Below are 22,249 nucleotides of genomic sequence, written 5' to 3'. Positions count from 1 at the left end.
AACCACTAATCTACTTTTTCTGTGAATTTGCCTGTTTTGGACATTTCATATAAATGGAATCATAAAATGTGTGGTCTTTTGTGACTGGCTTTTTTTTTGGATGTATAGTTGATATACAATATTATGTAAATTACAGATGTAAGATATAGTGATTCACAATTTTCAAAGGTTATACTCCATTTATAGTTATTATAAAATATTGGCTATATTCCCTGTGTTGTACAATATATCATTTTAGCTTATTTTATACCTAATAGTCTGTACCTCTTAATCCCCTACCCCTATTGTCCCTCCCCCTTCCCTCTCCCCACTGGTAACCACTAGTTTGTTCTCTGCATCTGTGAGTGACTGCCTTATTATTTCATGCAGCAAAACGTTTCCACGACTCATTCATGCTGTAGCATGAATCAGTATTTCATTACTTTTTATGGCTGCATAATATTCCGTTGTGTGGATATACCACATTTTTATCTATTCATCAGTTGATGGACATTTGTGTTATTTCCCCTTTTGGCTTTGTGAATAATACAATACTGCTATGAACATTCATGTACAAGATTTTCTGTGATCAAATGTTTTCATTTCTCTTGAGTATGTACCTGGGAGTAGAATTCCTAAATTCCATGGTAACTCTATGTGTAACTTTTTGAGGAACTGACAGACTAATTTCCAAAGCAGCTGCACCATTTTACATTCCTACTAACAGTGTTATAGAGTTCCAATTTTCCATATTGCTGCCAACACTTGGTATTTTCTTTTTGATTCTAGCCATCCTAATGGGCATGAAGTGGTATCATTGTGGTTTTGGTTTGCGTTTCCCCTGATGACTAATGATGTTGAGCATCTTTTCATATGGTTATTGGCTATTTGTATTTCTTCTTTGGAGAAATGTCTAGTCAGATCCTTTGACCACCTTAATTGGGTTATTTGTCTTTTGTTTTTTTTTGTTTTTTGGCCATGCTGCGCGGCTTGTGGGATCCTAGTTCCCTGACCAGGGATCAAACACGGGGCCACAGCACTGAAAGTGCTGAGTCCTGACCACTGGACCACCAGGGAAGTCCCTATTTGTCTTTTAATTATTGAGTTCTTAGAGTTCTTTTTAAGGTACAAATCCTTTATCCAGGTACAAGATTTGCAAGTATTTTCTCTCATTCCTTGGGTTGTCTTTTCACTTTCTTCATGGTATCCTTTGAAGCACAAAAGGTTTTAGCTGTTTTCTAAAAACTATTTTATTTATTTATTTGGCTGTACCAGGTCTTAGTTGTGGCATGCAGGCTCTTCAGTTGTGGCATCATGTGGGATCTAGTTCCCTGACCAGGGATCAACCCGGGTCCCCTGCATTGGGAGCATGGAGTCCTATGCACTGGACCACCAGGGAAGTCCCCAAGTTTTGAGCTTTTATGAAGCCCAATTTATTTTTCCCTTTGGTTGCTTGTGTGTTTGGCATCATATCTAAGAAACCATTGCCAAATCCAAGGTCATGGAGATTTATACTTATATTTTCTTCTAAGAGTTTTATAGTTTTAGCGCTTATATTTAGGTCTTTGATTCATTTTGAATTAATTTTTGTGTATGGTGTGAGGTCGGGGACCACTTTCATTCTCTTGCACATGGATATTTAGTTGAAAAGACTATCCTGTCCTCAGTGAATTGTTATGGCATCCTCTCAAAATCTTATCAACTGTAAACCACTGAAGAATTTTAAGCAGAAGAGTGACGATTTCTTTTATGTTTTAAGACAATATCGCTGGCTGCTATGTAGAGAATGTATTGGAGGGGCCAAGAGTGGATGTAGGGAGACCAGTGAGTAGGAAGTTGCAGTTATCCAATCCAGAGATGATGGTGACTTGGACCACAGTAGTAGTAGTGATGGGAGAGAAGGACACAGGTTATATTTGTTTTTCTTTGTTTGTTTTTTAACATCTTTATTGGAGTATAATTGCTTTACACTGGTGTGTTAGTTTCTGCTGTATAACAAAGTGAATCAGCTATACATATACATACATCCCCATATCTCCTCCCACTTGCATCTCCCTCCCACCCTCCCTATCCCACCCCTCTAGGTGGACACAGAGCACCGAGCTGATCTCCCTTTGCGATGCGGCTGCTTCCCACTAGCTATCTGTTTTACATCTGGTAGTGTATATATGTCCATGCCACTCTCTCACTTCGTCCCAGCTTACCCTTCCCCCTCCCCGTGTCCTCAAGTCCATTCTCTATATCTGCGTCTTTATTCCTGTCTTGCCCCTAGGTTCTTCAGAACCATTTTTTTTCTTTTTTAGATTCCATATATATGTGTTAGCATACGGTATTTATTTTTCTCTGACTTACTTCACTCTCTATGACAGTCTCTAGGTCCATCCACCTTGCTACAAATAACTCAATTTCATTTCTTTTTATGGCTGAGTAATATTCCATTGTATATATGGGCCACATCTTTTTTTTTTTTTTTTTTTTTTTTTTTGCAGTACGTGGGCCTCTCACTGTTGTGGCCTCTCCCATTGCAGAGCATAGGCTCCGGATGCGCAGGCTCAGCAGCCATGGCTCATGGGCCTAGCCGCTCCGTGGCATGTGGGATCTTCCCGGACTGGGGCATGAACCTGTGTCCCCTGCATTGGCAGGCGGACTCTCAACCACTGCACCACCAGGGAAGCTCTGCCACATCTTCTCTATCCATTCATCTGTCGATGGACACTTAGGTTGCTTTCATGTCCTGGCTATTGTAAATAGAGCTGCAATGAACATTGTGGTACATGACTCTTTTTGAATTATGGTTTTCTCAGGGTATGTGCCCAGTAGTGGGATTGCTGGGTCATATGGTAGTTCTATTTGTAGTTTTTTAAGGAACCTCCATACTGTTCTCCATAGTGGCTGTATCAATTTACATTCCCACCAACAGTGCAAGAGTGTTCCCTTTTCTCCACACCCTCTCCAGCATTTATTGTTTGTAGATTTTTAGATGATGGCCATTCTGACTGGTGTGAGGTAATACCTCACTGTAGGTTTTTTTATTTTTTATTTTTTTGCAGTTTGCGGCCCTCTCACTGTTGTGGCCTCTCCCGTTGCGGAGCACAGGCTCCAGACGCACAGTCTCAGCGGCCATGGCTCACGGGCCCAGCTGCTCTGTGGCATGTGGGATCTTCCCGGACCGGGTCACGAACCCGTGTCCCCTGCATCGGCAGGTGGACTCTCAACCACTGTGCCACCAGGGAAGCCCCATCACTGTAGTTTTGATTTGCATTTCTCTAATGATTAGTGATGTTGAGCTACCTTTCATGTGTTTGTTGGCAATCTGTATATCTTCTTTGGAGAAATGTCTATTTAGGTCTTCTGCCCAGTTTTGGATTGGGTTGCTTGTTTTTTTGATATTAAGCTGCATGAGCTGCTTGTATATTTTGCAGATTAATCCTTTGTCAGTTGTTTCATTTGCAAATATTTTGTCCCTTTCTGAGGGTTGTCTTTTCGTCTTGTTTATGGTTTCCTTTGCTGTGGAAAAGCTTTTAAGTTTCATTAGGTCCCATTTATTTTTGTTTTTATTTCCATTTCTCTAGAAGGTGGGTCAAAAGGGATCTTGCTGTGATTTATGTCACGGAGTGTTCTGCCTATGTTTTCCTCTAAGAGTTTTATAGTGTCTGGCCTTACATTTAGGTCTTTAATCCATTTTGAGTTTATTTTTGTGTACGGTGTTAGGGAGTGTTCTAATTTCATTCTTTTACATGTAGTTGTCCAGTTTTCCCAGCACCATTTATTGAAGAGGCTGTCTTTTCTCCATTGTATATTCTTGCCTACTTTATCAAAGATAAGGTGACCATATGTGTGTGGGTTTATCTCTGGGCTTTCTATCCTGTTCCATTGATCTATATTTCTGTTTTGACACAGGTTATATTTGGAAAATAAAGTTAGTAGGGCTTGGGGGACTCTTGGCTAAGGGTTGAGGTGGTTAAAAAGAGGGAGAAGTCAAGAATGACTCATTTCGTTTGGAGATCAAGGATGATCTTTCAATTTCTAGCTTTTATGGCTAAGTGGATGGTAGTGTCATTTATTACCACACAAATGGGGAAGCACGTTTATTTATTTATGCATTCATGCATGCTGCACCAGGTCCCAGTTGTGGCACACGGGATCTTAGTTGTGGCATGCGGGCTTCTTGGTTGCAGCATGCGGACTCTTAGTTGTGGCATGCATGTGGGATCTAGTTCCCCAACCAGGGATTGAACCCGGACCCCCTGCATTGGGAGCGCAGAGTCTTAGCCACTGGACCACCAGGGAAGTCCCAAGACACACGTTTTAAGAGGGGAAATAATAAGTTTAATTTGGGATTAATTGAATTGGAGGTGCATGTGAAACTTTCAAGTGGAGATGTCCAGAAGGTAGTGGGAATATGGGTCTAGACTAGTGCTTGAGGGCAAGCCCTGGGTTGGAGAAAGTGCTTTGGGAGTTATGAGCACATAGGTGGGAGTGGAAGCTCTGGGAGACAATGAGGAAAGAGTAAAAGGAGTGAGAAGAGGGCCCAGGACTGAGCCCTTGTGGAGGAAGAATAGGAGCCTAAGAAGGACACAGAGAAGAAAGGGCCAGCGATGGGGGAGGAAACCAGGAGGAATCTATAGGAATCCGGTGGAAGGAGGGAATTGTAAGGAGAGTAATCAATAGTGTGAACAGAGGTCCAGAAAAATAAGGTCCGAGAAGTGCCCATGTATCTTCCTGTTTCCATGTTCCCACAATATAGGTTGGTTGGTTTGTTACTGTATGTGCAATAACCTTTGCACATACATTTCCTACAACTAATGCATGAAGTTGTTGCTGGCAGTGTCTGGTGGATATTTGTGTCTTCTTAAGTGGTGCCAGCTTTCATTGGCATCTTCTGTGCTCATCTTTCCCATCCTGAATTGAGGATATTGAAAGCTCAACTATGGTTTGGATTCCAAAATGGACTCTAAAGTGTTCTTAGACTGAATGTTCAATCTGTTTCCTTTCTTTCTAATCTTCTACCTATCAATCTCTCTCTATGTATATATATCTTTTTTTAAACTTTTTTTTTTATAGATACGTGAAAGAGGCCAAAGAAGCAACTAAGAATGGAGATCTGGAAGAAGCACTTAAACTTTTCAATTTGGCAAAGGACATTTTTCCCAATGAAAAGGTGATGAGCAGAATCCAAAAACTACAGGAAGCCTTGGAGGAGTTGGCAGAACATGGAGATGATGAATTCACGGATGTGTGCAACTCTGGCCTGCTGCTCTATCGAGAACTGCACAACCAACTATTTGAGTACCAGAAGGAAGGTGTAGCTTTCCTCTATAGCCTGTATAGGGATGGAAGGAGAGGTGGTATTCTGGCAGATGATATGGGATTAGGAAAGACTGTTCAAATCATCGCTTTCCTTTCTGGTATGTTTGATGCTTCACTTGTGAACCATGTGCTACTGATCATGCCAACCAGTCTCATCAGCATGTGGCTAAAAGAATTTGTCAAGTGGACCCCAGGAATGAGAGTCAAAACCTTTCACGGTCCTAGCAAGGATGAACGTACCAGAAACCTCAGTCGGATTCAGCAAAGGAATGGTGTCATTATCACCACATACCAAATGTTAATCAATAATTGGCAGCAACTTTCCAGCTTGAATGGCCAAGAGTTTGTGTGGGACTATGTCATCCTTGATGAAGCACATAAAATAAAAACCTCATCTACCAAGTCAGCAATATGTGCTCGTGCTGTCCCTGCCAGTAATCGCATCCTCCTCACAGGAACCCCGATCCAGAATAATTTACAAGAACTGTGGTCCCTGTTTGATTTCGCTTGTCAAGGGTCCCTGCTAGGAACATTAAAAACTTTTAAAATGGAGTACGAAAATCCTATTACTAGAGCAAGAGAGAAGGATGCTACCCCAGGGGAAAAAGCCTTGGGATTTAAAATATCTGAAAATTTAATGGCAATCATAAAGCCCTATTTTCTTAGGAGGACTAAAGAGGAGGTACAGAAGAAAAAGTCAAGCAACCCAGAGGTCCAGCTTAGTGAAAAGAGTCCAGATGTTGGTGCCATATGTGAAATGCCTTCCCTTTCCAGAAAAAATGATTTAATTATTTGGATACGTCTTGTACCTTTACAGGAAGAAATATACAGGAAATTCGTGTCTCTAGATCATATCAAGGAGTTGTTAATGGAGACACGCTCGCCTTTGGCTGAGCTAAGTGTCTTAAAGAAGCTCTGTGATCATCCTAGGCTGCTGTCTGCACGGGCTTGTGGTTTGCTGAATCTAGGAGCTGTCAAATTCTCTGTTCAAGATGAAATTGAAGGGGAAGATTCCTCAGATGTGGACCATATTGATCAAATAAGTGATGATGCACTGATGGAAGAATCTGGAAAAATGATATTTCTAATGGACCTGCTTAAGAGACTGCGAGATGAAGGGCATCAAACTCTGGTGTTTTGCCAGTCAAGACGAATTCTAAACATCATCGAACGCCTGTTAAAGAATAGGCACTTTATGATATTGAGAATTGATGGAACAGTTACTCATCTTGTGGAACGAGAAAAAAGAATTAGCTTATTCCAGCAAAATAAAGATTACTCTGTTTTTCTGCTTACCACTCAAGTAGGTGGTGTTGGCTTAACACTAACCGCAGCAAGTAGAGTGGTCATCTTTGACCCTAGCTGGAATCCTGCAACTGATGCTCAAGCTGTGGATAGAGTTTACCGAATTGGACAAAAAGAAAATGTTGTAGTTTATAGGCTAATCACTTGTGGAACTGTAGAGGAAAAAATATACAGAAGACAGGTTTTCAAGGACTCATTAATAAGACAAACTACTGGTGATAAGAAGAACCCTTTCCGATATTTTAGTAAACAAGAATTGAGAGAGCTCTTTACAATTGAGGATTTTCAGAACTCTGCAACCCAGATGCAGCTTCAGTCTTTGCATGCTGCTCAGAGGAGATCTGATAAGAAACTAGATGAACATATTGCCTTCCTGCACTCTTTGAGGATAGCTGGAATCTCAGACCATGATTTGATGTACACGCATGACCTATCTGTTAAAGAAGAGCTTGATGTGATCGAAGACTCTCACTATATTCAACAAAGGGTTCAGAAAGCTCAATTCCTTGTTGAATTCGAGTCTCAAAATACAGAGTTCTTAATGGAAAGACAAAAAGCTGGAAATGAGGGGATATGGCTGAGAGAACCTGTATTTCCTTCTCAAACAAAGAAGAAATGCCATGAATTAAATAAACCACAGCCTTGGCCTTCACGTCTTCTACCAACTCACCACACCCAGGAAGACGAAATCAGTTCCCAAATGGCAAGTGTAATCATTGAGGATCTGCCTGAAGAGGGTGAAAAACAAGATCTCGCCAGGAGAAGGATGAACATTACCATCCCACAAGATGGTAGGCACCCGTGTGCAAGTACATTTGATGCTGATTTTGTAGCCACTTTACCCAAGGGGTGTGAAGATGTAGAAGAAATTTGGACTGACTCTTTATCAGGAATGGCTCTCCAAAAAGAGGCATCGCAAGAGGGGCCTACGCGAGAGGCACAGCAAGAGAGCCCTCAGGGAAGTTTCAATTTTTTACCTAGCAAGTCAGTTAGAGCTGATCTTGGGCCAAATCTAGATCAACTAGAGGAGGATGAGATTTTACATCACTGCAGTCCCTGGCCTGCTAATCCCGAAACAAAGGAATATCAAAGGCCAGAATCGAATGTATCTGTTATTAAGATAGCTGATGATGACTTAGCAGCAGCCCACAGTGCACTACAGGATGTTCAAGTGAATGAGGCCAAGTTGGAAGAGGAACCTTTAGCATCTCCAGCACAGTATGCATGTGACTTCAATCTTTTCTTGGAAGATTCTGCAGACAATGGACAAAATTTTTCCAGTCAGTCTTTGGAGCATGTGGAGAAAGAAAATAGCTTGTGTGGCTCTGCAGCTAATTCCAGAGCAGAGTCCGTGCATAGCAAAGCATGTCTCAGTGTGGATCTTTCTGAGAAAGATGATGAGCCAGAAGAAGTAGTAGTTAATGTGAAAGTCAGAAGAAAAGCTAGACGTATCGATTCAGATGATGAAGTTGAACATGATACTTTTATTACAGATACTTCAGGCACAAACCCATTCAACACATCTCCCTTCCCGTTTTTATCTGTAAAACAATTTGATGCCTCAACTCCCAAAGATGACATCAGTCCACCTGGAAGGTTCTTTTCACCTAAAATATCTGATAGTTTAAATAAGTCTATAAACTCTAGAAGATCCCTGGCTTCTAGGAGGTCTCTTATTAATGTGGTTTTAGACCATGTGGAGGATATGGAGGAAAGACTTGACAATAGCAGTGAAGCAAAGGTTGCTGAAGATTACCTGGAGGAAGGAGCAGAGGAAAGCAGTGGTGAAGCCCCAGAGCATACAGAAGAAGATCCTTCCAGAGAAACACTGTCTTCAGAAAATAAGTCTAGCTGGTTAAGTACACCTAAGCCTGGTGCTCTGGCTCAGGAGAACTTTCCTGGTGACCCTGAGCCTTTGTCTGGTGGACAGTTGGTTGACTCTCCCCAGGATGTGGCACTGGAGGCTGCAGACGACTATGAGACTCTTGTCTTGCGTGGAAAAGAACTGAAAGAGTGTGGAAAAATACAGGAAGCCTTAGACTGCTTAGTTAAAGCACTTGACATAAAAAGCTCAGATTCTGAAGTCATGCTCATGACTTTAAATTTGTATAAGCAACTTAATAAAACTTGAGAATATATTGTATATTTAAAGCAAAAATTTTGTATTTTAAAGCAAAACTGAGTATAAGGTAACTTGTTCCCATAATTGGATTCTTTGGGAGCATGAAGCATTCAGGCTTAAGGTGAGAGAAGTCAAAAAGAGTTTTTGTTTCCAATTGTTTTTTGTAAATTTTGCCTTTACCACCTGCTCCTGCTTTCTCCTATACATATATTCTGGTATTCTGAGCATTAGGTTAATATTTCTTTACTCAAATATTCTTATATTTTTCTTTTAGGCATACTCTATAAACGTAATAGAACTGTGTTATTTCTAGAGAAATTTTTGTAACATTACTCTGGCCATTTTAAATTTTATTCTGAAAATGATCAATTTTGTATATCACAGTTCAGATAATATTAAAGTTACTTTTCATTTACTTTCTTTCACTGAGATGATTGATATTGGCAAATGCATATAAAAATTCATTTAGGCAGAAGTTTGTCATTAGTATTCAAGATCTAAGACGCACTTAACATGCTATTGTAGGCTCTCGTTTCACTATAGCCGAAGACTGGGATAAGCTACCTGGTGCTGGGCTTCTTTATCACCGGTACCCTACCCTGGAGTCCCTTTGCCTACCATTTGGCCATCCTTCACTCACCACCAGCTGCATTCTGACACATGCTAGCACATTGTATCTTTGGGTTGCAGACTGAAAAGGAGTTTGGTTCCCTCCCAGAAACATAAAGTGCAGCACGGCACTCTGTGCTCTGTCACTGGAGAATTTATCAAGTACTGACTATGTATTAGGTACTCTACATAGGTTTCTTGTTTAATCCTTTGAGGTCGAGGGTAGCATTTCCATTTTTTAGTTGAGGAAATGGCTCAGTGAGGCTGTGACCTGCCCAAGATCACGCAGTAAGGGGTGAAATGGATTGTTAACCGTGTGTTACCTAGTGAAAAGCCACTATAATAATTGACCTGCTTTTTTTTTTTTAGCACTTTAGTTTTTCATTATTTATTTATTTATTTATTTTGGCTGCACTGGATCTTTGTTGCTGTGCGCAGGCTTTCTCTAGTTGTGGCGAGCGGTGGCTTCTCTTGTTGCAGAGCACGGGCTCTAGGCATGCGGGCTTCAGTAGTTGTGTGCACAGGCTTAGTTGCTCCGAAGCATGTAGCATCTTCCCGGACCAGGGCTGGAACCCATGTCCCCTGCATTGGCAGGCGGGTTCTTAACCACTGCGCCACCAGGGAAGCCCCTAGGTTATTTACTGATAGTACAAAATTTTGCTCTTACCGAAAGAAATTATTACAGTTGCCCCTCGGTATCCATGGGGGATTGCTTCCACGACTCCCTGTGGATACCAAGCTCCACAGATGCTCAAGTCCCTCATATAAAATGGTGTAGTATTTACATATAACCTACACACATTCTCACATGTACTTTAAAATCATCTCTAGATTACTTATAATACCTAATACAACATAAATATAAATTGAGAATAGTTTGTAGATACAATATAAGTGTTATGTAAATAGTTAGGCCTGTGCATGGCAAACTCAAATTTTGCTTTTTGGAAGTTTCTGGAATTTTTTAATTAATTAATTAATTAATTTTTGGCTGCGTTGGGTCTCCGTTGCTGCCCGTGGGCTTTCTTTACTTGCAGCAAGTGGGGGCTACTCTTCGTTGCGGTGCATGGGCTTCTCATTGTGGTGGCTTCTCTTGTTGCGGAGCACGGGATCTAGGCGCATAGGCTTCAGTAGTTGTGGCTCGCGGGCTGTAGAGCACAGGCTCAGTAGTTGTGGCGCATGAGCTTAGTTGCTCTGCGGCATGTGGGATCCTCCCGGACCAGGGCTTGAACCCGTGTCCCCTGCATTGGCAGGGGGATTCTTAACCACTGCACCACCAGGGAAGTCCAGCCCTGGAATTTTTAAAAAAATATTTCTGATCTGCAGTTGGCTGAATCTGTGAATGCAGAACCGTGGATACAGACGACTGACTAATATTTTAGGGAGGGTGATATGATTGAACACATGTCATTATTGAGAAAAATCCTGGTGATAACACTGTGTGATTCAGCAATTCATAGTCTGCATCTAACTCCAGCTCACCGTTTCCCTACATGGACTGAATGGCTGTGGCACACGGGCTTAGTTGCTCCGCGGCATGTGGGATCTTCCTGGACCCGGGCTCGAACCTGTGTCCCCTGCATTGGCAGGTGGAGTCTTAACCACTGCACCACCACGGAAGCTCCTAGAGATGGTTTCTAAATTAACTTATGGGATATACTGAGAATCAGATAAAGCAGTTCTCAGAGGGAAGGGACTAACAGGTTAAGAGGAGTCCGCTTGACTTATCTTAAAGACCCACTGACTGAATACCTACTGCTGTGCACACCAACATTTACCCACCTGATTCTGCACCCACAAACCCATGATGACAGAGTTCATAAGATACAAGGATTATTCAACACCTTTTAAATAAATAAACAATGTATAAAATACATGTAGTCTTTTTCATAGAATTTTATTTTCTCCCTTCAACCATTATAATATGATACCCGAATTTTGTCTTAACTGGAGGGTCTGTAAACACAGGCTTATCCAGCACACTTATAGGCAAGGCGAATGCTGCTTCTTGAAATGGTCCCACCATGGACCCTCTGGTCATCCAACCCAAGTCGCCCTGAAAAACCCAAAAGATTTGTGATGTCAAGTGGCCCTGAAGAGGGCACAGTTCTACTGTAGCTTGAGAATTTCCCAACACAAATGCTAAGGTTCCTAGGTTTATTCATCTGGGCTGGAGAGAAGTAGGCTCGACAAGGACAAACAGGGCTGAACCCTGGGCTGAACATACAAACACAATGTTGCTGGGTGTCTGTTAGTTGTGCAAGTTTGGTTATGCCTAGGTTTAGACAAAGGTGACCCGTATTCAGCTGTTCACAAGTTGGACATTTCTGCTTTTTTAAGATCTTTAAACTAAGATATGGCTAAAATTAATGGTGAAACAGAAATAATCCCTACTGCTGTGTGTCCTCCATGGGGGACGTTTTAAATGATGAGTGCACCATACCCCTTGCCTGGCTTTATCTTCACTATATTGTGTGGCCACTTCATTGAATTTCATTCCAGACTTTAACTTTTCCATGGCTTCCAAGATTCTTCCATGTTTTTCACACAGAATGTGTCTGACCTACAAGGAAAAAGTATGTTCATGTAATACATGGAGACCCAAATGATTCCTTTCCTCACAGTACAGCAGTCATGTCAGGACTACCCCCCACTAGTGAAAAAAAACACATTCGCTCAGGCAATGGAAAATCCTGGAAGTCTGCCCAGTTGGGCGATGGCCACAAACCCACTTCCCATATCACGACAATATCTCAGAACCCAGATTTAGATGGAAAGTGGGCACCTGGATGTGGGAAGCTCCCAGCCTTTACCATGTACCTCAATGGTAACAGGAGGAGGAAACATGATAATGGTTGAGAGCTTAGGTCGAGTCAAATCCCCACTCTCCTGTATGACCTTAGGCATTTTTTTTTTAGGCTGTACCTCGCAGCATTCAGGATCTTAGTTCCCCAGCCAGGGATTAACCACTGAACCGCCAGGGAAGTCCCTTAGGCATGTTTTTAAACCTCTAAATGTTTCCCCATTTGTGCACTGAGATAACAGTACCTATATGTTCTCATAGGTTTGTGAAGATTGAGATGATGCAGCTAGCACTCAATGAAGGTTAGCTATTATTTCATCAGAGTGGGGATGATATGAAAAAAACCCACCAGGAAATACTTTTCACCAAAAGAGGCCCAATGTATAAAGCCTCCCCACAATTTAACACTTTGAAAACGAATCATATGTTGAAGATTAAGAATACTCAACCCGGGGACTTCCCTGGTGGTGCAAATGGTTAAGAATCCGCCTGCCAATGCAGGGCACACTGGTTTGATCCCTGGTCAGGGAACTAAGATCCCACATGCCTCAGGGTAACCAAGCCTGTGTGCCACAACTACTGAGACTGCCCGCCTCAAGTAGAGCCCATGTGCTGCAAAAACTACAGAGTGCACGCGCTCTGGAACCCATGCACCACAACTACAGAGCCCACGCACCCTGGAGCTTGCTCGCCACAACTAGAGAAGAGAAAACCCGCACACCACAACTAGAGAGAAGCCCGCAAGCCACAACAAAAGATCCCGCGTGTCGCAACTAAGCCCCCACACAGCCAAAAATAAATAATAAATAAATCTTTTAAAAAATGAAAGAATACTCAACCCTAGAGAAGTATTCAAATGTAACCTATGTTTACATAAAGCCATGTTTTAAAAAAATCACTATATCCTTAAAAATGATTTTGTCAAGATATCTGTTTTGTAGGATTTGCCATTTCTCTATTCTATTCAAATAGAATCCGTTATTCATTTCTTACTGTCGTGTACTAGGGTGGGGGCTAAAGGTGTCTCCCTGTAGAGAAAGACAAACCATGGCTGTCCTCAGGATTCAATTACTGAAACTGGGGGTGAGAGGATCCCTGACTGGAGGAGCGACACAGGAGATACAGACACAGCAAAGGAAAGAATGTATGAAAAAGTAGGGCTCAGGGAGGCACACTTCTATAGAATGTGTCCAGCACTGTCCACGGGAGACAGGGACAAACACTCTGGACACCAGAGAGATACATGTTGGGGGACAAGGATGGTTTCTCAGACCTCATCTTGGCCTGGCTAAAACACCTTCTCGACTGCCTCCGTCTTTCCGCTTCCACACTCACAAAGCAACCTTCTGGTTCAATGACTGGGAAAGTGCACACAGCATTAATGATCACAGAAAGGGGATCCCATCCACCACTTTATAAATGAATAAACAAGTATTCTGCTTTAGACAGTTTGATGGGTTAGACATAATGAGGCTGTAGTACCTGTGGAGTTTGCAAGTGTGACCGACCAACTGGCAGTATGAGACTGGTGTCTTAGGAGAGACCAAGCTCCAGGGAATGTGGGAGTGATGAGCATGGAGGTAGTAGCTGACGCTATGGGAGGTGACGGATCATCCTGGGAGGCTACACAGAATGAGAAGAGGAGGAAAGCAGACTCAAGACATCCGTGGAGAATATCAATGTGTAAGCAATAAGCAAAGAAAGAAGCTCAACAAGCGTGATAAAAATGAAGGGCCAGACAGGTAGAGAGAAAGGTGTGTTAAAAGAAACCAAGGCAAGAGAAAGTTTCAAGGAGGAAATGGTCAACAGGGTTAAATGCTCCAGAGTGATCAGGTTAGAAGTATAATCAATTTAGCAATGATTGACTGAGGACCTTAGCAAAAGCTGTTTCAGAAGAGTAGTAAGTGCAGAAGCCAGGCTGCAGCAACTGACTGAGGAAGTAACAGGAAGCAGGCCGATAATGCGGGTGGGGTTTCCCCAACTAACTGAGTTAGAAAAGAAGGAGAAAGGGCTCTAGTCAAAGGGAAAGGGTCACAGTCACGGATATATTTTAAAGATCCCTGGCTATATTTTCAGAATGAAGGGAAAGATGCAGTAAAGAGGGAAAGGTTGAAGACAGAGCAAAGAAAGAGGGTGGAGATAAATGAAGGAGCAAGGCTGGGCATTCAGAGCACTGCTGGGAAAATCAGTTAGCCTTAAAGGAAGAGAGGTAAGAGAGATGAGGGAGGTGTGGGTGAAGATAACTTTGTTGGTAGGGGGCTGGGAAGCCATGAGTTCATGACTAAAGTTCTAGTTTCCATTTTCTTGTGACAATTATAACAATATTTCAGTTATCGAGTACTTAATACTCGCTAGGCACTGTGCTAAGCGCTTTACATGTGTGATCTCATGAAATCCTCACACCAACCCCATGAGACTAGATCAGTGTTTCTCAACCCCGGCAAATGTCAGAATCACACCAAGAGCTTCTAAAAAATATATCAAGGTCCAGTCCCCACCCGCCAGAGATTCTGAGGCAGCTGGTCTGGGGTGGGCCCCTAGGCACTGAGACTTTTAGAAGCTCTTCAGGTGAATCTGATATACACAGGGGTTGAGAACCCTGGATGAAGTTGTCTGCTGACTGACTGGAGGAGGGTGGTGGATGGCTTGAGGCAAGTGGCAAAGGATCGCTGTGCAGTACTGAGGGCCCAGCTCAGGTTAGAGACCAGGAATCAGTGGCCCCAACCCCTGAGGTTGTGTGACTCTCCAGTGGGGCCCAGCAGTTCTGGGTCTGAGTGTAAAGAAAGTAGATAATTGGGTTGATCCTGAGTTGTAGTCTGGCAGGTGGATGCAGTGGATGACCAAAAGGAAAAGGAGGTGGGGCTCCTTGATCCAGTGGTCAAACCCTTCCATTTAATTTCCAGCCTACAAGACATACAGGGCTTGGAGAACAGACATGTGGCCTTAGAGAAGGTGAGGCGAACAGGGCAGGCTTGAGGGCCTGCCTGGAAGTCTGTGCGTGGAGAGGAACAGAAAAGGATTGGGGGAGGTGGGAAGTGAGGGGAAGGAAGGAAGTTGTGGTCGGCAGGTGGGTTTCAGAATCTGGGCAGCTCTAGTGACACAGGGCAGGGGTGGGTTCAGGAGTGGGGTCTGAAGCAGAATAGCAGGATGTGGAAGGAGCCTAGATCCTAAAAGGCTGGAGGGTTTGGGGTCCCTCCCCTGCTGGGGCCTTCACAAACACTGACAACCCAGCTGTACTCTAGCAGGTGAACAGTTCAACACACTACAGCACTTCCATTCCACGGAACACTACTCAGTAATACAAAGGAACAGACTATGGATACACACAACTGGAATGAAATCTCCAGAGAATTATGCCGAGTGGAAAAAAAGCCAATCCCGAAAGGTTACACACTGTATCATTTCACTCATATGGAAATCATAAAATTACAGAAATGGAGAAGAGATCAGCCACTGCTATGGGGTCAAGGAGGGGGCAGGGGTAGGGGTGGGAGGGAAGTGGGTATCACTATAAAAGGGCAACAGGAGGAATCGCTGGGGTGATGGAAATGTTCTGGATCTTGACTGTAGCAATGACAATCTCCTGGTTGTGCTAACGTACTAGGGTTTTGTAAGATGTTACCATTGGGGAAATGGTAAAAAGTACATGTACATGTATAAAAGGCACATCTACCTTACAGTTGAATGTGAGTCTAAAATTATCTCAAAAGGAAAAGCCTAACAAAAGAGTTTAATCCTAATTGACTTTCCTAGCTAATTACATGCCACTCCTTTCCATATACCTCAGGTATAGCCACACTGAACTTATTTTTTTCCAGAAAGGACAAGATGCCTCTTTAAAGCCATATGCAGTGGAGCAGTCTCTTAGGTTAGGTGCTTGTGAAAGTCAGCACATAACAGTCAAAATTACCCTACAACAACCCTTACGAAGATGGTGTACTTGAAGCCAACACGTCAGCCCTCAGTAAGCCCAGCACAGCCTGTCTCCCCCACCTGTGTTGTAACAATGACCACTTCTTCAGCTGGACCGCAGGACGAAGTAGCTGGCTTGCATTCAGGCACCATGTTTTTTTTTTGTTTTTTGTTTTTTTTTTTTTTTTGCGGTACGCGGGCCTCTCACTGTTGTGGCCTCTCCCGTTGTGGAGCACAGGCTCTGGACGCACAGGGTCAGCAGTCACAGCTCACAGGCCCAGCCGCTCTATGGCATGTGGGATCTTCCCAGACCGGGGCACGAACCCGTGTCCCCTGCATCGGCAGGCGGACTCTCAACCACTGCGCCACCAGGGAAGCCCAGGCACCATGTTTTATGAATGAAAATTATCTTTGGATACCAGAATCCCACTTTATTTATTTATTTTTTTGCGGTATATGGGCCTCTCACTGTTGTGGCCTCTCCCGTTGCGGAGCACAGGCTCTCGACGCGCAGGCTCAGCGGCCATGGCTCACGGGCCCAGCCGCTTCACGGCATGTGGGATCTTCCCGGACCGGGGCACGAACCCGTATCCCCTGCATCGGCAGGCGGACTCTCAACCACTGCACCACCAGGGAAGCCCCAGAATCCCACTTTACATGGTTGGATGTTCATACGCGAATGGAGGTCGACTATGGAAAAGCAAATTCATGTCTCCCATCTCTCTCTCTCTCTCTGGGTTCACCGAGTAGAAAAGTGGGCAGAATGGCCCACACTATTTATATTCGCTCTCCTTTTTTTTGGCTGCATGTGTATGGGTGCATTTATATGATACAACTCCACTACAGCTCTTCTCATATAGCAATGAAATTTCTTTCTTTACCTAACTGCTCCCAACTAGACTGTGATAACAGGGACCATCTCTTAGCTGTTTTTTTTTGTCTTTTTAAATACCCAGAATTTAATACACTGCTTAGCACAGGGCAGATGTCACTAAATCTTTAATGAATGAATGAATCAAAGTATGGAACCCCATATCCTGACTGAAACGTGGTAACTGCCTTGTTACGTAGCACTAAGCAGTATAATTCTGTTTGTAGATTATATTTTCCCAGGGCAGACACCCCTCTGGCACTAGGTCAGGTACTTCAAGTAATTATTTGCAACTGTCTCCCCTCATTTTCATGGTCAGGGCTCTGGCTTGTAGCTCACCAGCGGGGGAGCTATCTAATGAGACCCGTGCCTTTGCCTGTTCATCTCAGTTCTTCGTTTTGTCAAATATTATTTTGTCCTGAGAAATAATTCATTCACTTACTTGGGAAGACCTAACTTAATACATTTTAAGGAAAAATACTAGAGTATGAAGAAATTCTGGATGTCTGAGAAAACATCTGAGAAAATATTTAAAAGGAATTACTTTTCATAAATGAGAGTGACCTATTATTTTGCACTTTTGTGCTATCGTACATCAGTATTAGGCTAGCCTTAGAATGAGTTAAGCATACTGTCTTTTCCTTTTATGTGAACCAAAATAACAGATGTATGTTATTTATATTTAACATGAAAAAAAGGAACAAGTAACTCACCTTTACTGCATTGCCACCACCTTTGGGACCCTGAGCCTTCTTGTCAGAACTATCACTCCCAGAGGCTGCTTTTCCTTTAGAGAAGAGATGACAGGTACTCATTTAAACTGCACCTTCCCCTTGTTATTTACAGAAAAGTTCAACACAGTAGGAGTTGATACTTCCATCATAGCACCAAGCTTCAAAAGGGAACTCTGTAGACACTTTACTACATCAAGCTAAATTAACCTGTGACTCACCTCTTAAAACAGGAAATTTGTGCCCTACATAAACCCTTCAAGGAAAATGGATACACAAGTGAGTGTGCTAATAGTTGAATGGGAGCGCCAAAAGCCTGGCCCAGATTCTCTGGACCCAATTTGAAATCCTGCCTTCTAAGGGCAAACCCCTGAGCTCTTGTGAGATTTCTAATAAGCACTGCAACTATGTACCTGAATACTCACAATTCCAGTAAGTAAAATCTCCAAGAATATATTTTAAATAAAGATCAAATTTCCCACCACCCATATTTGGCTAAAGAACACATTGATGTCCAAACTCCTGGAGTCGACTACATTGCCTATTGATACCTTCCTAAGAAAAGATATCGATATTCAGATTAAGAACCACTGGCAGCATTCTACATTTTACTACTGTGTCATTTTGCTACTATGCCAACTTCTGTGTTGATGGCAGCATACTTACTGTTAGAGGCTGATATTCCTAAAAACTATTGTTGGATTAAGTGTTCAGTTCAATAAACATTTCCTAAATAACTAAGTTCCAGGCACTGGGGATACAAAGATGAACAAGCCATGGTACCTTCCTTCAGGGAGCTCATATACTACTGGGGAAGATGGTTATGTAAAGTTATGTAAAATAGATCTTTTCAGGAGAATGAGCTATGCTCTACAGACAGGGGGCTGTGGAAGCACAAAGGGACATTTTAGCCAGTCAGGGAAGCTTTCCTGGATGAACAGGAGCTGACCAGGCAAAGAAAGGACATAGGTGAGGAGACATTCCAGGGTGAGGGAACAGTGTAGTATGTGCAGGAAACTATGGGTGAAGCCAAATCTGAGGTGGGAGTGCTGTGAGATGAGCCCAGGGGAGATGGTTGAGGATTAGGGCATGAGGGCCTGTGGGCCCCATTAAGGAACTTGGAATTTATCCTAGAAGTAATAGGGAGCCATTGAAAAATTTTATTCAGGAGACTCCATCTTACTTGTCTTAAGACCTCCAAAGCCTAGCACACAACAGTTGTTCAATGAATGCTCAACCAAACTGAAAATCCAAAATGCTGACCACCAAATGCCTAAGAAAATGTTACTGCCAAAGGAGTTTTATTACACCAAACTCTTCAAGGGGTTTGCTGTATATTCACTCCAGAACAATGATACCTTCCAATTATTCCATCCTCTCCCCCACTGGATGCTGTCATCTTCTGACTGCCACCTCACTCCCTGATTGACTGACGACCCTGGCAGCAACTTCAGGCTTCCTTTCCACCCTCACTACTGCCATCATCTTGGATGACCTCACCATCTATGCAGAGGAATCATCCAACAGTCTAATCTCACACTTCTGGACCTCCTTCCCAAATGCCCATGCCTTTTACTCCAGGCCACCTGTTGCCAGGGGCACACGATGGAACTGTGCCACTCAGAACTAGGAGTTCAGTCTCTAGCTACAACTCTGTTCTTCCAGCTTTCTCATGCCTCATTCCCACAACACTGGCTCTTTAATTTCACAGAACCGCCCCCCCCCCCCATTCAGTCCCTTTATCCTGCTATGTCCCTCTAGACTATCAGACTTCTCATTCCCTTCCCAGTCTGGATCCCATGCTTGATCATCTGAACTGCGTCCCCACTGGCACCCTTAATTCCCTTGTGTTGCTTTCCTTCTATTATCATTGTCCAACAAAACCTCAACCTTGGCTCAAGGCTACACCTAGCTCTTTTCAGTCCTGTATTGTGCCACTTATATGGTACTAGGTAAATCATGACTAAGCAGATCGTGTCCTCTACAAATTCATGGCCTTCAATCTTAGGCTCTCAGCCCTGAAGGAAATCCTTTTATAAGTGTTTCATCCCCTTTCCCATCACCCCATCGACTATTCCAAACCTTTACCACTCTCAAGACCCCCAGCCAGTCCCTGCCCCGCAGTCTTAAAAACTACCCTTGCCTTCCACTTTATAAAAAAATTCAGGCCACTAAGCCAGATCTCCTAAAACCTCCCCCGCTCTGGCCCCAATTTTTACCACCACATCCATCCTTGTCTCTTTGTGACGTCAAACATAAGGTGTCCCTTCTCCTATTCAAAGGTCAACTGCTCCACCTCTTTTCTCCCAAATCTCACTCCTCTGTACCTTTTTACCTCTCTAGCTCTACTGGATCCTTCATTTCAGCCTCACTCCCAAGTTTTGCTCATTCGGAAAAATCTATCAAAGTCAAGCTTTCTCATAATCTTTTGCCCTCGTCTATCCACCATCTCATCCCCATGCTTTTTAATCAAAACCTTCCAGAGCAGTCCACACTGACTGTCTCCAACTTATCACTTCCTGGTCAGTCTTCTAGTAACTGGCCACCCGCTGCCTCCGCCCCGGACCCCGGGGACCGCCGGTCTGCTCCCTCCCTCCCGCTCCTCACCCAACCCCATTCTCCTTGGTTGCTCTGGCTGCTCTACCTTTCCCCCCTTTCCCAGATCCGCTTTTTCCCTTCGGCGGCATCCCCGAAATTCGCCGTCGAACTCTCAACTGCTTCGGTTACCGCACAAAGCCCCTTCAGGCCCCATCGGTATGTCCTAAACATATGCCTGAAAGTGACATGGCAATTGGCCATCCTTACTGTTGCTCTGGAAGCAGGCATATCTTGGGGCAGGCCCGGTCCTTTGGCTCTAGGACCAATGGGGGCTGAAGAGTCTGACCAATAAGGAGCTTGGGCCGGGTAGAGGGGCGGAGCCAAAGGTTGGGCCGGGGCGGGAAACCAAGCCTCTGCGCTTTTTGAACTTCTTTCACAAGCCCTTATTTGCCCCCAGCTCTCCCGCTTCCCTACCCACCTCCTCCATGCGTGCGTAGTGAAAGCCGCGGACCTCTGCAGTCTCTCCGCGCTGGCTCTAGCCAATCCCGCGGGGCCGCCAGACAAAGGCAAAGCAGGAAGAACAGTGGCGGCCGCTTCTCCCTCCTGCGCCCTCCTACACACGGGCCTACACTCCCTTGCGGGTTTTCGTTTTTAAAGTTTATTTTGCAGCCTGTAGTTGACTGAGTTCAAAAGGTACTTTTTCTTTTAAACATCTTTATTGGAGTATAATTGCTTTACAATGGTGTGTTAGTTTCTGCTGTATAACAAAGTGAATCAGCTATACGTATACATATATCCCCAAATCCCCTCCCTCTTGCATCTCCCTCCTACCCTCCCTCTTTTAAAAGAAGACTATCACCCGTCTGCCTCTTGCAGAACTCTGTCATGGAGAAAAAATGGAAGTAGTCTAAATTCCCCTTAATAGGGTATTGTTTAAATAAATGATGTTTCAACCACACCATAGGATATGCTCCACTTAAAATAACTAGTGTAAAGCTCTCGGTAGAGACACGAGAAATGGCGTTAAGGAAGGTTACAGACCAAGCTATAGAATATGATTCATTTTTTTTTAAAAGGCATCTCGTGTACTATATAATATTTGCTTATAGAGGACAGGAAGACTATCCAGCAAAACGTGACCAGGAGTGCCAGTGCAGTGTATGTTTCTGCACAGTTTCCAAAATTTCTGTAATGGTGCAGCGTAATATAGTTAAAAGCATGGATTCTGGACCGCCTGGCTTCAAATCGCTGCTCCACCATTTGGTTACTAGCTCTGTGACCTTGAGGAAGTTACCTCACCTCTCTTTGGCTCAGTTTCATCATCTGTAAAATGGAATTGATGATAATAATACCTTCTAATAGGGTGTGAAGAGAATTAAGTTCGTATTTGTAAAGCACATAAAACAACGACTAGCTTGTGGAGTGTTAGCTTAAGGTGAATGAGTTTTGAATTTATGCCCTCCAACTTTTTACCCTTATCCACAACGCCTCTCCTCCCAATATAAGGTCAGGGCTTTTCCTCTATTCCATGAGATAGCTGTCCTAGCTTGCCCCTGCCAGCCAGAATGTGTAGGCCCTCCAGCTCAGAGTTTAGTTTTTGGATACAGTCTTGTGGGACTTGGCATGCTTCATGCCCAGACTGGGGGATCAAGTATTTCTGAGACTGTGCCACCTCCAACTCATACATTACAAGCAGCCCCCTCATGTTGTACTGCTGTCATTTCTGAACACGTTTCAGCTTAGGCACTCCTTGTTTTGGATTGGGAGTGATCAACTGTGGGGAACACATCCAGCGCTGAGGAGATCATTGCTCCCGCACTTCTGAGGTGGATCCCACCTGTGTATTGACTTTCAGAGTTCAGCTGGGAGATGGGGCGGGTTGACAATGACAGTATGGCCTCATGTTCATCAGTTCATCCACAGCCAGGAGGCCGAGGGGGCACCTTTACTTCTGGTTTTTCTTAGGGAACAGCCTTTCCTGCAACCACTGGCTATGGCAGTCTTGGAGTGGGAATGAAGCAAAGTTCAGACCCCAGTGAAGAGCCAGCATTAAATGGCTGACGTACCTG

General features: G+C 43.6%; 2 protein-coding genes across 3 annotated transcripts in view; one reads left to right on the top strand and one right to left on the bottom strand.

The window, feature by feature from the left end:
• Positions 1-8,725, top strand: part of ERCC6L (ERCC excision repair 6 like, spindle assembly checkpoint helicase) — a gene marked incomplete at its 3' end in the record, with an annotated part of 57,038 nt that extends 48,313 nt beyond the window's left edge. Inside the window, exon 2 of the mRNA XM_079727603.1 lies at positions 5,044-8,725. Coding sequence (XP_079583729.1) covers positions 5,044-8,725 — 3,682 coding nt within the window. The remainder of the gene's footprint in view (positions 1-5,043) is intronic.
• PIN4 (peptidylprolyl cis/trans isomerase, NIMA-interacting 4) overlaps positions 1-20,364 on the bottom strand; it is a gene marked incomplete at its 3' end in the record, with an annotated part of 93,697 nt that extends 73,333 nt beyond the window's left edge. The window contains exons 1-4 of one of the 2 annotated variants that reach the window (XM_079727610.1): positions 20,287-20,364; positions 17,625-17,698; positions 11,769-11,888; positions 11,223-11,381 (exon numbers count right to left, since the gene is read on the bottom strand). In XM_079727610.1, the coding sequence (XP_079583736.1) occupies positions 11,223-11,381; positions 11,769-11,888; positions 17,625-17,698; positions 20,287-20,329 (396 nt within the window). In that variant the 5' untranslated portion in view covers positions 20,330-20,364. Of the gene's footprint in view, positions 1-11,222; positions 11,382-11,768; positions 11,889-17,624; positions 17,699-20,286 lie in introns of those variants that run through there. The other variant, XM_079727611.1, reaches the window with a different exon arrangement.
• Between the last annotated feature and the right edge of the window lie 1,885 nt (positions 20,365-22,249).

Source organism: Hyperoodon ampullatus (assembly GCF_949752795.1).
Source record: "Hyperoodon ampullatus genome assembly, chromosome: X".
NCBI lineage: Eukaryota > Metazoa > Chordata > Mammalia > Artiodactyla > Ziphiidae > Hyperoodon > Hyperoodon ampullatus.
The sequence above is the reverse complement of the archived record's forward strand: the minus strand, read 5'-3'. Positions and strand labels throughout refer to the sequence as shown.